This window comes from Cimex lectularius, unplaced genomic scaffold (assembly GCF_000648675.2).
Source record: "Cimex lectularius strain Harlan isolate CLEC.00 unplaced genomic scaffold, Clec_2.1 scaffold38, whole genome shotgun sequence".
In the NCBI taxonomy this organism is placed as follows: Eukaryota; Metazoa; Arthropoda; class Insecta; order Hemiptera; family Cimicidae; genus Cimex; species Cimex lectularius.
Window position 1 is genome coordinate 1,481,314 of NW_019392638.1, and position 17,701 is coordinate 1,499,014.

Consider the following 17,701-nt stretch of genomic DNA (forward strand, 5'->3'; position numbering starts at 1 on the left):
TGAAATTTGAAACACAAATTAAACTTAGGTCATTGTACAAAGTTGAACACTTAATATTAAGCCTTTTCGAAAGGGAAAAAAATTCAAAATTTGCAGTTTTGTTCTGACTGACTAACTGTCATCAAATTATGAGGTACTTCCCGAATACCTAAAAACGTGAAACCTGTAGGTTTTACGTAGAATGTAAAGGAAAAAATCTGAAAATAGCAATTTTCTCAAAATTAGTGCCCCTTTAGGAGAGTTAGGGTAGTCTCATTATCAAAATAATAAGAGACCTGCCATATAGGTAGAATCGAGAAATTTGGTACAAAAGTAGATCTTACATTGTAAAAAAAGTAAAAATCTGAAAAATGCAATTTTCTCTAAATTAATGCCGTTTTGTGATCGAAGGGGTAGTAGCATCCAAGATTATAAGGCACTTCCCGTATTGGTAGAAAAGTGAAATTTGGTACAAAGCTAGGTCTTATACCAAAACCAAGACGATGTCCTTGATGCTGAAGCGAACAAATGTACGAGATCCCAACATAATTCTAACCGTGAAAAAAGGGCAAAGTTCCAAACACCCTTCAAAAAAATTAGCCTATCAACGTAATAATGCCCACACTGCGGCCATGTCCGTTCTTTTTTTAGTACGTAACATTAGAAGTCTTAAAAGAAAAGATAAAATTTCCAGACCCCCCTCAAAAAAGTCAGCCTATCAAACAAACTCACTTCACTACTACTTTTATGAGCAAGTCTGTTCCTTTATTTTAAATTTGGCTCGTTGCTGAATGAGGATTAGAACATCAGGATCATGTGAGATCACACAGGAGAGGCGGGTGAAAGGAAGGCAGAGAACCCAGAAAAAAACTCCTCATTGCTCATTCAAAAACTAGAAATTTTTATTCTAACAACCCCCGATTAACTTGACTGATATTTGTTTAGTTTTGTTTTTTTTTTAAACGAGGGGCGAATTACTTTTCTAAAATTCACCCAACGGGTTAAAAAGAGGGTTGTGCTCAATTGTTCATTGTGTAACTTAGAGACAAGAGAGCATGTGGTTCAATTTTTGACTATATGTCCCGTATCAAACAATATTCAGATTGCGACACCTTCCGTTCTTTCACAGAAACAAAGTTAAAAGAAAAGCTAAACACTACATACAGATAGATATGTAGTTTGAATCTTGTAAATTATGCCTGCTTCGCTTGGCGTTACAGATATTATTTAGTTAATTAGTTCGATAAAAATCATTAATTTTTTATCTTAGGTTATATTATTGTTGATCATATTAAACATTCTTTTGTACTAAATATGGTTGGATGAGTTTAACTTTTGAGCATTTGAATGCAATATTTTTATTTTTAATGTAATGTAAAATTATAATGAAATTCTTTTTTGTATAATGATTTGTCTCTTTCTTTACCTTAGATTTTCTACATTCTTTTTATTAATTATTATTAATTAATTAATTATTATGTATCACTCTCCGGCTGATGGATATCCAAGCCGTCTGTGCTTTTATACAAGGTATTACATGGTTGAATTTCAATACTGCCATGGTGGATTCACTAAATAAAACAGTTCAGTGCCACCAGAACGAGGTTTCTATGTTGACTCTTTCCTGAGATAATAAAATTTTTGTGATTTGATTCCAAAATCAGATTTTTTACATAAAATCGTAATTTCTCAACTTTAGACTCATTAAAATACAAATCTGACCTTTATGTAGCAAAGTAAATTAAATTTTCCACAAGATAACAACATTTCCGTTAAAAAAATTCGCGCTTCCGAATACACAGTGGCCGCTGAAATGAAAACAAATGGTAGAACCCATATTTGGAAATACTCAAGTGTGGCTCGTGCAAATTTTCGGGGATTCAAAGTTGCCTTATTTTATAAGCATCCCAAGGACGTACTCATTTTTACATTTTTTACAACTTTTCTTAGTGAAATCTCCTTTGCAAGGTTGAAAAACGTGATATCGAACCCAAGGAGAGCAGCAACACAAGAACTTCGTACATCTCATATTTTTAATAAAAACATTTATTAGTTGCTAACCAAAATTAGATTCATTCTTCTTCTTCTGGCATGGACAGCGAGGAGCCCTAAATTTGACATATGGGGAACTTTGAAAAGTACAGCACAACCATCGAAACGAGGGAACAGCTCATAGAGAGAATTGAAATCTCGTGCAATGACATGAGGAAAACAAGGAAGAAGTCCTCCATCTAGTCACGTCGGTTGCTCTACGTTGGTGCTTGTGCATCCAATACAAAGTAAAGCATTTCGAACTATACATCAGTTAATTTTCAAAAAATGCATACTTTAGTGAAGTTACATTTTATTGTAATTTTTGTTTAATTATGTACACTTTATAAGAAGAACGGATGTCAGTTTTTAATAAATATTTTTATTAAAAATATGACATGTACGATGTTCTTGTGTTGCTGCTCTCCTTGGGTTCGATATCACGTTTTTCGACCTTGCAAAGGAGGTTTCACTAAGAAAAGTTGTAAAAAATGTAAAAGTGAGTATGTCCTTGGAATACTTATAATGTATGGCAACTTGGGTTAAATCGCCGAAAATTTTTATGTAAAGGTCATTGAACGAGTATTTCCAAAAAAAACATGAGTTTTGCCATTTGTTACTCTTTGAGCGGCTACTGTATATTCAGAAGAGCGAATTTTTCAACGGAAATGTTATCTGTTATCTTGTGGAAAATTTAATGTAGTTTGCGAAATACAGGTCAGATTTCTATTTTAATGACGATAAAGTTGAGAAATTACAATTTTGTGTAAAAAAAAACAATTAATTGTGGACTAAATCACAAAAATTTTAATTAGGTTTGTTCTCAAATATGACGCGTCTAATAGGCCAAAAAAGCAAGAATTATAATATTTGGCGAACTGAATTCAACGAGAATTCAAATATTTGATAATTTTATGTTGTGTTTAAGGCTTTTATGAAGGTTTGTAGTTTCAGATTTATTGAATGCGGTGTTATTGTGAGTACGAGTGTGACTTTTTATGTTTGTGCAGGTCGATGTTTTATTTTCTTCCATATTTTGCTAGTTTTTATTTTCTTTTTTAATGTTTCGTATTTGGGTTTTATAATACTTTCTAGAGCAGTAACTCGCAGATCTCAAGATGAAACGTCACTGTTTAATGATAATGTTTCAGATTTTTTATTGAGCTCCATTTCCTCGTTCCTCATTAAGTTGGTTTTAATTAATTTCTTCAGCGTCACTGCAAATAAATAAGGGCGCCTATGTTGATTAAACTTTTCCGATGGGAACGAGTGTAACTGATAAAATTGTGTCGTTACGAAACATTTTTTGCCAGCTTTATCATTATAATTCAGACTGCAAACAGCTAGTGGTGTGGTAGAAATAAAATCCCAGGGTCTAATCTTAAGTCGATGAACTTAGTAGACGGAGGATAGCAAATCGTGCTTAATAAATATGAGAAAGGTAGACATGAAAACAAAAAAGAATAAAATTGTTTTACCCCGGTTTATTTTAATAATCATTCATTACCATAAATGTTCAATTAAATAGAAAAACGCAAACTCGTAAAAATATACTGCCACAGGTTAAACTTAAAAATTAAGTGCCATTAGCATAAATCAAATATTTCCGAAAACTAAAAGTTGTTTAAAAAAATTATATCTCGCGTTACTCACTTTTATGAGTTATAACGTATGCTAGTTATTGAAACATAAATCTTGATTTTGATAATTGAAACGTTTCAACATATAAATTTAGTCAATTTTTTTGTTTTAAATTATGGCTGTGACATAAAACTGAAGCAAAAAAAACTGATGAATAATGAAATGTCTTCCATTGATTTCTTGTCTTGATGCGTCATCGAAGAAAATCACGAGAGAACCAAATTGCTCTGCATTAAGCATTTCTAATACGTCGACAGATCACGAAATTTATTAAGCACGAAGCCAAGTTATGAAGAGAAGTCATTCGAGAATAAAAAGGGAGGGTCTCATTTCCCAGCTGGAAGAAAAGAATTTCGCGTTAAATAATCTGAATATATTTGGGTCACTACATAAAAGAGACTCAAATAAAGCGAAAACCGGAGAGCGATGATACAACACCAAGTAGTAAATAACTAAGCACCCCCGGCAGAAACTCTGAAACATCTCAAACGTTTCATATTCAAAGTAAATGAGTTATTTTTTCGTTTATAACAAAACAAGTAGGTTAAAATATAAAATAATTTCATGAATATAGCGGCATAGAGAGAATGAGCTCAAACCGCAGAGTTGGAATCATCGCCGTAATTAGTTATGAAACAATCAGGGGCACTAAAATAGGCGGGCAGGTGGTTAACATAGAGCAGAAAAAGTAGTGGGCTCAATATGCTCCCTTGAGGCACTTCCATATTATCATTGTTTATCAGAGCCGACCGCGTGGATCAATTGTCACTTTTAATATCATCCATGGATATATGAGCTAAACCATTTCAGTACATGAGTACAGCATGTAGTTTTACACCACACACTTCCAACTTACAGATGAGCATATCATGCTTCATGACGAACACGGTCAAAGGCTTTGCATAAATACAGGAATGTCCCAATAGCATATTCTCCCTCATCCAAAGCAAAGTGCTCATAGTTTATCTAGTCAAAAAATGTGGCATCTGTTGACTTACCTTTCAAAAAGCTGGGATTGGAAAGTAATCCACATTTATTTAAAAAGGCGGTAAGAGATCATACATAATATGTTCGAACACTTTTGAGAATACGATAAGAAGGGATATTATCTTCGTGTCATCTTTAAAATAAATAAAAAAGTTTTATGATTATATCTATGTTATATAGTTTAATATATAAAATAATTTCGTGAAAAGCGAGCTGTTTTTTCTTTTGTTTTTCATGTCCACGAAACAGAAAAAATCAACATTTGAAAAGGTTTATTGTAAATTTTCATAGTTTCCGATGAACACATATACATCGAGAACAAGGAGACCAAAATTTATCAGAGGCAATCAAACTTCGTCACACCCCGTAGAATCCCGAAAAATCTCACAATTTAACATAAATATTATTAAATAACATTAATAATATTGAAAATATAATAGATAATTGTTTCCTTTTTATATAAAATATATCCAAATAGTATAAATCTCTCTTAAACGCCAGCAGAAGTGATAATATGTATATTTATGAGTGGTATCGATCACTATTCAGTCCTAATTTTGTTAGTAAAGTAAATATTTTTTATTTTATTTATATGATTACATTTCTAAAAGGGTCTCGTGCCAATATACAGATATGCATTTATTTATTATCAATTTAAAATTAATATTCTATGCGCAAATGGATACTACTTTTATTAGCATACTATGTTACAGGGTTTTTTCTCAATCACAGAAACGTATCAATCAGGGAAGGAAAAAATGAGATTATTAATCATTCCTTTAATAAACTGCTCAAAAATGAATAGGGATATTTATAGTTTATTCATTTTTATTAATTTTAATTAAATTAACCGATATATTTTCGTTAGTTAGATAAAATAAAACAGAAAATACAAACAAACGTTAACCCTCAGTTTTAATAACTGATTTACTTAAGAATAGTAAACTTGAAGATTACTCATTTTGTAAACCAACACCTTTTTTCGTCTTTTCTCCATTTCAATCTAGTTGCATTATCTTTAACCATAGAAAGACATCAATGACCCAGTTCGTGCTCCCTTCAGTGCAGTTTGGAGGAGGTGGTGTAATGGCCTGGGCTGGGATTTACACTGGACTCCATATTGTTGAAAACAACCTCACCGCAGTCCATTATGTCCAAGAAATTATCGAGGAATAGATCCCCCAAACCAGGGATATCGTTGGCAGGGATTCTCATTTTCTGGGTGACAATAGCAAACAGAGGAAGACTTGTTCATCAATGTTTAGAAAACCTGGGAATTTCCCATCTTCCCCTTCTCATATTGTCGCCAGACCTCAACCCCATTGAGCCCATGTGGGATGCGTTGCAGAGAAGGCTTTTCGATGGTGATCTCCAACCGCAGCCAGTTGACCTGGAACAACTGAGTGCAGCTATGGAGTGAAATTGCTTATAAAATTAGTGACAACCTTATTAACAGTATGCCTAAAAGGTGCATTGTACACGATATTAATTGTTTAAAAAATTATTGTGTCCAATAAACAAACTGATGTAATTAAAACCTTTTATTTTTCAAAACCCCTTAATTAAATTTTCCTTCAGTAACTATAATAATTTCTAATAAATTTTAATGCAATTTATAATAAAAGTAAAATAAAAATGCTAGGGAAAGTAAATACTACAAAATTGTCAATATCCCTCTTCATTTTTGGGTTGTTTATTAAGGATATCACTCTTAGGATATGACACAAGAAAAAACATCGTTTACTTGCTTGACTGAAATAATATCAAAGACTTTTCGGTTCATCTTAACATGTAGAATTTATAAATTAGGTTTTCTCCTAAGGTTAGGCGGAGAGGGCAATGCAGGAAAAGATGAATGAGATTCTCCGGCTCATACATGTTGCATACTGTGCATAGTCGTTCTCCATATTGTACATATTTTATTCCTTAACAAAATATTTTATTTAGTTTCTATTTGACAATCTAAGTTGAGGAAGGACTCTCTAATTAGGATTATTGATAAATACATCTGCAAGGCATTGAAGAACATATTTTTCTAAAAAGATCACTAAAACGTAGAAGCGTGAATTACAGTGTCCTCTGAGAGCAGTTAATTCTCCCCTCTTGACAAAATTTTAGCTATTTTTTGCGGATTTGATATCCAGCAGTTTATCAAGATTATTTATATTTTATTTAAAGGACCTCAATGATCCTTCGTATTAAGCTGCCGATAGAAGGTGTTTTTTAAACAACGCATCTCCAACATTCCTGCATCTCGGCAATTTTTGCTTTAGTAAATAATAATTATCGATTGATTTATACAAGGAAAAAGAATATGAAAAGGTGTCATTTACAACAAATTACCGGTAGACCTGAGAATCACCCACCTCGGCTGTTGTCAGACCAGAGTCAAAAGTAACAATCCACCGGTCAACTCCGCATGGCCTGTACCTATTTACGTTAAGCGAAAAACAAATTTCATCGGCAATATTTGTGTTTTAGTTGTTATAAAAGTTACAAATAAATAGTATCTCCTGTATATTAATTGATTTATTCCTTCTTTTTTTCAGAACCGGAAATTGAAAATATGAGCTTGTGGAAGGTCATCGCGAATAAAATGTCCCATCTCACCTCGGCGAGCAAAGCAGTTAACACAACTGAAAAAGCCAGGTAACTATAATTCTTCTCCTCAAATTGTAGAGTCATTGATGAAATATACCACACATCAATGAAATAGTGAAATACAATACTATATACGTTTTTGGTCAATATTTCATTATTGTATTAATTTATTTAACAGCTTGTAATCAGTGTAACCACTACTTAATTTACAGGGTTACCTACGTACGTGGGATCATTGGTCTAATTAAACTTTTTTGGGTCATACCAGGTCGAAAAATATATTGTTAATAATATGTTTTAACTAATCAAATCAATTTAGAGGCAAAATATATTCGACATACATTTTGAATAAAATCGAAATCTTACACATCTAATTAAAATTGATACATATATCTAATATGTATTTTTAAAAAAAGCAATACAATAAATTTACATTTATAAATTTTTTTGCATGATTCATATGAGTTCTAGATCCAGAAGCAACTTATGGCACTTTCTTTTAGAATCCTGCTTCTTTTTAAATTCAATTAGTTTGCACATTTTGTTGTAAATTTTTGCCATTGGTTATAGAATGGCGAGTGGTGCTTGGGTAGAGCATGTTTGTCCTTGTATCTGGTTCTGTAGTCGTGACATGGGATAAAAGTTTTAAACTTGTCTCGGTGGTCAAATACAGTATTTATCCTGTATATGATATAGTATTCAGGAACTATAAGTTTACTGAACTGTTTAAACGTAAATGAACAGCTTTCTCTATACCCCAGTCCAAGAATCACTCTAAAAGTTCTCTTTTGAAGCAGGAAAACCTTATAAAGCAGGCACACCTCACTGTATTCAATGCCATATCTAATATATGACATAAGAAGAGCATATTACTATTAACAGTTGACTCTGGTGTACAACTGGTTTCAATCTCTTGAATTCAAAGTTATATAACAGTCAAAAGGAAAGCTGTAGTGAAGTCCAATACCCAAAAAACTTCATGCTATCCACGATGTCCAATTTGGTTCCCAAGGTACAGGTTCTTGTCCTGCTGAATATCTCACTTTATGACTTAGAATGATTTACGCCCAGCTTGGTATTAGTAAACGATGGGCCTGCTCTATCACATATTGCAACAGTTCGACGTAAAGCAGCGTAAACAGAATGAGTTGAAGACACAAAGTTGGTAATGGGTGAAAATAGTTATGAAGCCATCAAGGGCAATAAAGTAGGCGGATAGGCCGTTAGCTTAGCATAGAGCAGGCATAGTAGTGGGCCTAACATGCCCCCTTCAGGCACTCCCATATTATCATTCTTTATCGGAGGGACCGCATCGGGCAGCATGGATCCATTGCCATCTTTAATATCCACTGTACATTGTATTCCTTGAGATTTGCGTGTATGATCTCCACCATACACCTCCAACTTACTGATGAGTATATCATGACGAACCTGGTCAAAAGCTTTGGAAAAATCCAGGAATATCCCAATTGAATAATCTTTCTCACCCAAAGCAGAGTGTACACAGTTTGTCAAGTTAAGAAGTGTGGTGTCGGTTGATTTACCTTTCAGAAGCCACGTTGAGACTAGTAAAGTGATTCACTTTTATTTAAAAATCAACTACTGGCCCAGCGATTATGCCATGCATAATTTAACTTGAGAGGTTTGTAGTTCATCCAGTCCCGTCGCCGGGTATTGAGTTTTCCAGTCGCTATTTGACTTCATTAGCGATAAAGAGGAAAACATAGAACGATTCTGACACTTTCCGAAGATGGGCCTCCTGTCCGCAGGGGTATTATTATTAGCTGTTGATGAGGAAAGGACAACGAAGAGTTCACCAAATTGCCTGGCTATGATCAGACTATGATCAGCAATATATAATCATTCTTCCTTCTTAGCCTCCCGACCCCTGTAAGTAGGTAGTGTGTTACAATTTTTTCCCTCATTATTTTCTAAGCACATCACTGGATATGCACCTAGCCTCATGTGGAGGCGGGCAATTTTGTACATCAGCAAAACTATATTGCAATGTTATGCAAATAAAAGTTACCCAGAAAAAAATTTAGTTGATTTGAATTTGGTCGCACCCTCTCGAAAACAAATATCATTATTATTATTATTATAGCGCATGCTATTGTAAATAACATTGTGCCCAGGCGTGACTGCAGAATTATGAATATTTGGATTGTAAACAGCCGAGTGAAAATATCCGTTAACGCTTGCCCTGTGAGAAATGTGGGCCCTTCCCCTATTTAACTTTTACTCGATGTTAATTAAACGCAAATAGAAATTTAGAACAATCAGAAATTTCCAGAGGGTCGAACGTTTGTTTACATCGGTCCTGTGAAGCAAAATACCTTAGGTAGGAGTATTTTTAATTTCTGTGTGGAAAAGAAAAAAAAAGAAGGTTTAATGTTAACTGTTATAATACATACGATAACACTTTTCCTGCACGATATTTATAATATCGCGCCCTGTTTTCAAATATGTTGAATCGTGTCAACTCTTCTGGAATTTTTGCAATGGTCATGTGTGAAGGTTCATTTTAGTTTCGCGTCAGTACGACAGGCCCAGGAAATGAGAATGTCACAGAATTACAACGCAGATTTACCGTGAAAGTGGCTCGTTAAAAATAAAATTTTTAAAAAGTATGTTGAAAATATATGTGAGGATTTAGCCACGGAATCGTGCACGATGCGACCACCGGTTTCCGATTTTTATGGCCGATAACTCATTGAAAAGACGTGGTTATAGGCAGGGAAAATGTGTTCTGATCGGCCTAAATTTTCCATTCGAGTTTGTCGAAAAAGGGTTTTGTAATTAGTCATTGTCGTGCCGGGAGGCCATACCGCTTTCTCAACCCTGTAAACCACGTACCAGCCCTCCCGCTCATAACTTCCTTTTTTATAAAAACCGACCCCCCTTGTTACAAAGACAAATGTCGAAGAAAAGTCTTTTCCCTTCGAGTATATTGATTGCAGTTAATTCTTTTTCTTTTATGACCCGGGAAACCGTTTATAGTCGAGCCTTCCGTTTTATGTATCCGGCAATTTCGTGCAGTCCTCTCTTCCCTCTTTTAAGACCTTCACCCTTCCTTCGACTAATTTCAATAGAATATTCTTCTTAGGAATGTCGCTTTTCAAATAAAAATTAAATAAAGCGTTTAAAATAAAGTAAAACATTTTAAATTCAGATTAACCATATAAATACGGTGTATAAAAAAAGAGAGGATTTTAATTTTTTTTAAACATTATATTTCTTTATTATAAAATTAAACCAATATCCACAATGTTGTTCATTTGGCTCACTCGGCTCAACCCCACGCACTTATCATTGGAAAATATCTATCGAAAAATTGTTGCACCACCTCAACTTGTGCCCAGGTTAAGATGGCTTGCTTTCGAAAAAAAAAACGAACAAAATTGGCTCGTGAAACGAAATGATAATGTGAATAAGCAAGGACTGAACTATATTACGGTAGGTGTAGCAAGAGTTTGTTCCCAATAAAATTTACTATAGTTTTTTATGGTAGGATGTATGTGGCCCTTGGATGAAAATAAGCAAAAATGTGAAGGAACGAGGTCGCGACATATGGTGGATGTGGCAGAAGTTCGATTATTTTAGTGTTTCCATGATCTGACACAAAGTGGGTGGTCCATGGATAGAAATAAGTAAGAATGTGAAGGAGCAGGTTCTATGACAATATGGTGGTGTGGTAGTAGTTGAATCTTAAGAATATCTTATGATTCTCCATGGTCCAACAGTGTGTCCTCCGAATTGGAATAAATAATAATGTGAATGTGGAAGGTCTATACTATATGGTGGGTGTGGCAGGAGTTCGATTTCAAAAAGAAGTTCCTTTTCCATTGTTTGCCGAGAGTGCAGAGCCTTGAATCAAAGTAAGTAAATATGTGAAAGAGTCGGTCTAGCATATAAGATGGGTGCAAGGTAGTTCGATTCCATCAATATCTTCTAGTTAAAAGGCTGTACGGATTTCAGCATAACAGGATTGTACCCTATTACTCTTAATCACCTTCATCTATTGTGCCTGACCTCTAATAATTGTTTTCTTAGAATATTTCCTTTTATTTAATAAACCACAGTATTCTTCTCAGGTTTATAGTATTGATGAGCATGCATATCCTAGGTCTTCCTTGCAGGGAGCATAGTATTGCTCTGTTGTCTGTGCCTCCTCTAGATATAGTCATCGTTAGTCAGTCATCTGTCCATTGTCTTTTTGCTTGCCTTATCCCTCGTATACATTTTCCGTATTTGTTGTCCTCTTCACTGAAGCCTTCCAGCAACTAGAAAAGCCGTTTGACCTATAACCATTTCCGCGGGTACCTAGATTTCGGTGTAAAACCAACTTTCACCACGCGTGAGACTCGTGTTGTAAAGTCTCTAATTACTTGGAATTTAAATTAAGAGATTTTTGCCAGTTCTTACCAATTAAGTTCATTGCTATTTTTCGCCTCCTCAACGACGACTTTACTACAAATTTTAACTTGTGGCACAGCACGCCCGCTGAAAATGTATTAATTCCAATTTGTCGCCGAGAATCGAATCCTGATTACATGACATTTGATAAATGGCAAAAAGGAGGGAAAATTTGAAAGGTAGGTTGAGATGGGAAGTTGGTGCAGAGTGGATCGAAATCACGATAGCTCAAGAGGTATAGCAGCGGGGTATTTAGCCGAAGGTCGTGGGTTCGAATCCCGCTCGTGACACTCGCTTTTTCATTTCAACCAATACCTTGCATAATGATTAATTAATTGAAAGAAGTTATTTGGTCAATCGGACCACGAAATTAATTCCAATATTTATAAACACGGCTGAGATAGTAGAGTATTGATTGGTGAACTTAAAATAGAATTACCATCTTTACCTTTCAAGGAATAGTTCATTTAATATGACTGTCGTGTTGTGTATCAACTCTATCAAATGTTTGTTTTTAGAAAGACTTTGAGTGATGTCTCGGGCGTAATCCCCCTCCCCAGCGATTCTGTCCTACCAATCATCCCAATCTCTTTTATCACCATTTTCTCCAGGATCTTTAGTTGAATAACATCAGCCTCTTATTTGTTATTATGAGACACCGTTCTTAGTCCCGAAGGGTGATCGTAAATAATGATTCGTAGAGCGTTGAACCAGTGCGATTTTTTTTTTTTTTTTAATTGCTGAGCTTGTTATCCAGCTTTCACAAATCTTTGAATAGGCTTTGACTCGATTCCGATTCACGGTCAGTCTCAAATATAGAAATGTATATACAAAATCATGAGAGCATCGACGATGATTCCAAGGAATTCGATGGTATAGATTTTGCCTTTCCGTGGTGTCCTGTACCCAAATATTGAAGGCCATATGTTGCAAGGAATAATGTGCAAAGAACGCAGGACAGCATCGATGATAGTGATTCAGCCTCAAAAGTGGAGTGCACTTTTATTTTTGGAGAGTACACAAAAATGTGGCAAAAGGCCAAAAGGAACGGAGGATGAAGTAGAAAAATGAATTATCCCTTCACCTTCAAGAGTTGCCCTTTCTACATAGATTGTATTTCAAATATTTTTCACAATTTATTTCTTTATTTTCTAAGTAGATAGTATCGATATTTCAGGGCAATTTAATAATAATAATAATTTTTGAGGGAGATTTCTCCATGTCTGATGATTGACCCTTAATTTGGTCGTTACCGATCATTTTGATCAGCCTATCGTCGCTGGTTTGACGTGCCAGGCGCGTTTCGGCATTATAAGTGCTGGGTCTCCGGATGATTGCTATTCTTACAACAAGACGGAAACAAGGGAAAAAATTGGTTTGATACAGTATCAATGCCATCGTTTCGATAAGTACTAGTAATGAGTTCGGTATTGATTTTAGTCTTTTGATATGGAATTCCTACTTGCGGGTGGTAGCATCGACCAGGGTAGAGAAAATATTAGGGTATTATAAAATCTTGGGATTAGGCCGGAAGAAAAGAATTTTTGAATATTTACATAGGGTCCCTTCTCGCTGCAATACAATGCCGTTCATAAATGACATTCGTGCCTGTGTTGAGTTATTTAAAAAAGAAAAGTCGAGTTGAGGAATAAGGGAACCGAAAAATAAGAAGGTTTATAACAGATTGTGAGTGCGGGCGAGATATCTCCTGGATCCGCTTTGTTCTCACCATCAGTCCCGAACCCGAGACACTTACCCTAGGTGGGCGGTTCATGAATATTAAAAACAGGAGGAGCGAAAGGGTGGAGAACCCCTTCTTTCCCGGCATATAGAAATGGAAATTCATTTAAAGAGAAGAAAGACCATTTTCTCCAAACAAAAATCCGTGACTGACACCCCCGTCAGTGGCCAGTAAAATAAACTAGAGAGTGAACCCTTTTCTCTTTTAAAATCCCCCAATTCAAGTCTTTTTTAAATAACTTCATTTCACACCATTCTAAATCTGTTTTTATTGCATTTTCTCTTGGGAAATAGGGACAAACGACGGTTGTCTTTTAAATTATGTAAGGTTTTTAATTTTTATGCATATCATTCCCCATAATTACTTTTTATTTTGATAATATAAATGAGTGTATTTTAGTGTATATATGCTCAGTGCATGAGATCACCGTCTAATCGCTGGCAAGGTATGGTAAACATTTAAGAGGTTTATTTGTTATCATTTATAGGCATGATTTGACAGAATAACGATATCAATTATTAAAATGATGCTAACACGAATCAGAATTTTAAAAAATCCAATTTCAGTAATTTTTCATTTAGGATCGAAAAAAGAACTCTAAGAGAAAGATTTTAAAAAGCACATGCCTATAATGCTGAATTTTGATAATAAATTAATAATGTAGGATTACATTGTTCCGAAGTCATAAATCAAAAATGTAACGAAAAACGATGTATGGTGTAAAAAAAGGACTGCTTGATTTAGGCATTTTTTCATAATAATTGTCACAATTAAAAATTATATATAACAAATAGAAATATGTAAAAAATTATAATTGTAATACTGAGAAGGGGCGTCGGTGGCCGCAACGGTTTAGGCGTTGACACGGCGCTCATCACTGTAAGGTAAAGGTCCCGGGTTCGAATCCAGTGGCCCTGCATTCTAACCCGACATACTTTCATATGGGCTTTTTTCAAAAACACCGGCACCCTGAGGGTTTATATGACCTCTGCTGTTGCGAACCCTCGTAAAAAAAATATATATATATATAAAAAATACTGAGCTCCATACAGAGGGCGTGTAGGCGTGCTGCCGGATTTAAGAATGGTTCTCGGACACGGTAGCGAGTTTTTTCTTGTTACGCTTTTTAGGGGAATTGGGAATTTTTTTTTATTGTACATAGCCGTCAAAATATGTGTTTTGTATGAGTGATTGAATTTATTAGAGTGAATGAGAGGGGCGGATGGTGAAATAGCATCCAAATCGTCCTCGAGCTGTGTACGTGACTTGGTGATTTGGGTCGATGGGGAATATTTATGAAAGTACTCCAACCGACCCCCAATTAGATAAGTTTGTTATTGTATGCAGGTTGATGGAGGAATATTGAGTACTCCATCCACTAAATAAAATGAATGCAATGTATATGTGAATGTATTTATTTGTGAGAATGCGTATTGAATATCAGTGCAATACTGATAATAGAACATATTATCAGCAAAATCAATCAAGATACTTTATCCAATTTTGTAGATTTAAATTTATCATTTATTATTTACTGACGATATGGAAAATTTAGAATAAACTGGTAGGTATATAGGCTGTACCGTTCTGGATAGGACGGGGGTTATTTTTCTGGCGTACTATAGAATGAAGAGGTGTTTGGTCTTGTTCTCTATAAATTAGTTCGTAAATGTCACTATGCTTGAAACTACATGTTTCAAAATTGACAGTAGATGTTTTAGACCTTGTAGAAAGTTGACGAAGGGACTGAGAGTTTTATTTTAATTTGTCCTTATTTTTAATGTAAAATTATTCATATTTCATCAAAATCATCCAACACATGATAAACTCATATAATAGAATATTTTCTAACTTCTGCTAATTTATTTTTGTTTCTTGTCGATATAGATGGCCTTCAATTTTGGGACTAAGATACTACTGACACACGCGTGTGAATTAACACGATACGTCCATTATATATTTATTTGATTATATATTTACATTATACGTATATTTGATTCAGAAGTGTTTTTTGTAACCTTGAGCTTTTTTTCTGTGAATGATCAATCCTTGATCAATTAACACCAGTCTTCAATACTGTAATAATAAAATTCAGGGATAAGGCCTTATTTGAAAAACAATTCAGTTAACGAAATTAGGAATTTAATTAATTAAAAAGTAAAACTCTTTCTTAATTTCATTATGCTTGAAACTACGTTTATATATGTATATATATATATATTTCCCGATAGATATTCTGGGTGTTTTCTTTCAAATTGACATTATCTCTGATCTCTAATGTAAAATTACCTCCCTTCGTATTTCATAAAATTATAGCAAAAAAAGGTTGACTCTAAGAGGGACAAGCATATAACAACATAGGTATTGACTATCTCCTTAGAAAACATAGTTTGGTTATACATTTCTAAATTTACGACCGACCGTGAATCCGAAGCGAGTCGAAGCCTATTCAAAAGATTTGTAAAAGCTGGATAACAAACGCAACATAAAAAAATTCACATTTGTCCAACTGCGCTGAGCATCCTCATTTATCACCCTTCGGAATCAAGAGAGATGCCTCATAATAAAAAATACGAGGCTGATGATGTTATTCAACTAAAGAACCTGATCGGATCCTGGAGAAAAATGGCGATAAAAGGGGTTGGGCTGATTGGTAGGACAGAATCGTTCGAAGGGGAAAAATTACGTCCAAGGCATCACTCAAAGTCTTTCTCATCCTCAAAAAGTTGACTGCCGGTCTGTCAGGATTACTCAACGAAAATACAAAACGCATCTAAAAAAAAAAAGTTGATAAAGTGTATACAAATAATGACCGTCATATTAAATGAACTATTCCTGGAACGGTAAAGATGTTAATTCTATTTAATGTTCACCAATAAATACTCTCTTGTAGAGAACTATCTCAGTTTGTTTGTAATAGTAAAATTAATAACGTTCTTGGGCGTGTGCTGTGTCAAAAGGCTTCTCCAGTTGCTGGAAGGCGTCAGTGAATAGGACCACAAATACGGACAATGAATACGAGGGATAAGGCAAGCAAAAAGACAATGGACAGATGACTGACTAACGATGACTATCTCTAGACGAGGCACAGACAACAGATACTTTGCTCCCTGCATGCTCATCAATATTATACTCCTAAGAAGAATACCGTGGTTTATTAAACAAAAGGAAATATTCTAGGAAAACAATTATTAGAGGTCGGTCACAATAGAGCCATAGACGAAAGTTTAAGAGCAATAGGATACAATCCAGTACTCTTGAACTCCGACAGCCAGAAAGAAGACAAAAGGGAGTTTCAAAAGTAACTGTAAACATTAAATGAGTTCTGTTTTTAGCTATAAGATCTTGATGGGGTAGAACTCCAGCCGCACCTACCTTATTTGCTCGACTTCGCTCTTTCACATTTTTACTTCTGATTCATGGCTCTACACTCTCGGCAAACCATGGAAAAGGTACTTCTTTTTGAAATCGAACTCCTGCCACATCGTATTGTACTCCAGTGCCACTATTGACCTTGTCAATCATGATTTTGTTTATACATTTCTCACTTTAAGCCCGATCGTGAATGTGAGTGGAGTCGCATATCCGAAGATATCCGAAGGATTTGCGAAAGCTGGACAACAAACGCAGTAAAAAAAATCACACTTGTCCTACTGCGAGTTTTAATAATGAAGAAAAGAGAGTGATGTCATTAAACAAAAGATCGGATCAGAACGAGATCAAAGACTGCCGAATTCCAGTAAATCGTATACTTTACCGCATCCCTAATTGCAGACCATGTTGTTGCGATGTGATAGATTTGTGTGAATGTTTTATCAACCGGGTTGATCAGGGTGTGAATAATTAATTGCTTAATTTAAATTAGAGACGAATGTATTACTGTTTACCTTTATGAGTAAATCAAATACACCCATAATAGATTTTTTTTAATTCCATAAATAAACAGTAAATAATATGACAACATATTTTTGCAAAATAAATCAGGTCTTAAACCAGTTATTATCATAGTAGTAATTGCTATTGTTGCTTTATAACAAAACTTTATAAACTCGCATTTTCCAGGAATTCAGGAATTGAAATAATTATTTAAATGATTAATTCATGGCCATATGATCTGTTCTTATAATGATTTTTCTTTTATGGTTGTAGTCCTGCAATATTAATATATTAAGCCATAAGTTCACTTACGACTTTGCATAATTAATCCGGTTTTAATTAGATGTGGTTAAAATAATTGTTTTTTGAATAATAAATGTTTCTGAAATGTTAATCTTCGCTGAAAGATATTGGAAACAAGAATTAATA

At 34.5% G+C, this 17,701-nt stretch overlaps 1 protein-coding gene across 6 annotated transcripts in view; it reads left to right on the forward strand.

The window, feature by feature from the left end:
* Positions 1-17,701, forward strand: part of LOC106670026 — a 256,597-nt gene that overhangs the window by 222,006 nt on the left and 16,890 nt on the right. For all 6 annotated transcript variants that reach the window (XM_024227866.1, XM_014400005.2, XM_014400006.1 and 3 more), the window contains one exon: positions 7,188-7,287. In XM_024227866.1, coding sequence (XP_024083634.1) covers positions 7,188-7,287 — 100 coding nt within the window. The remainder of the gene's footprint in view (positions 1-7,187; positions 7,288-17,701) is intronic.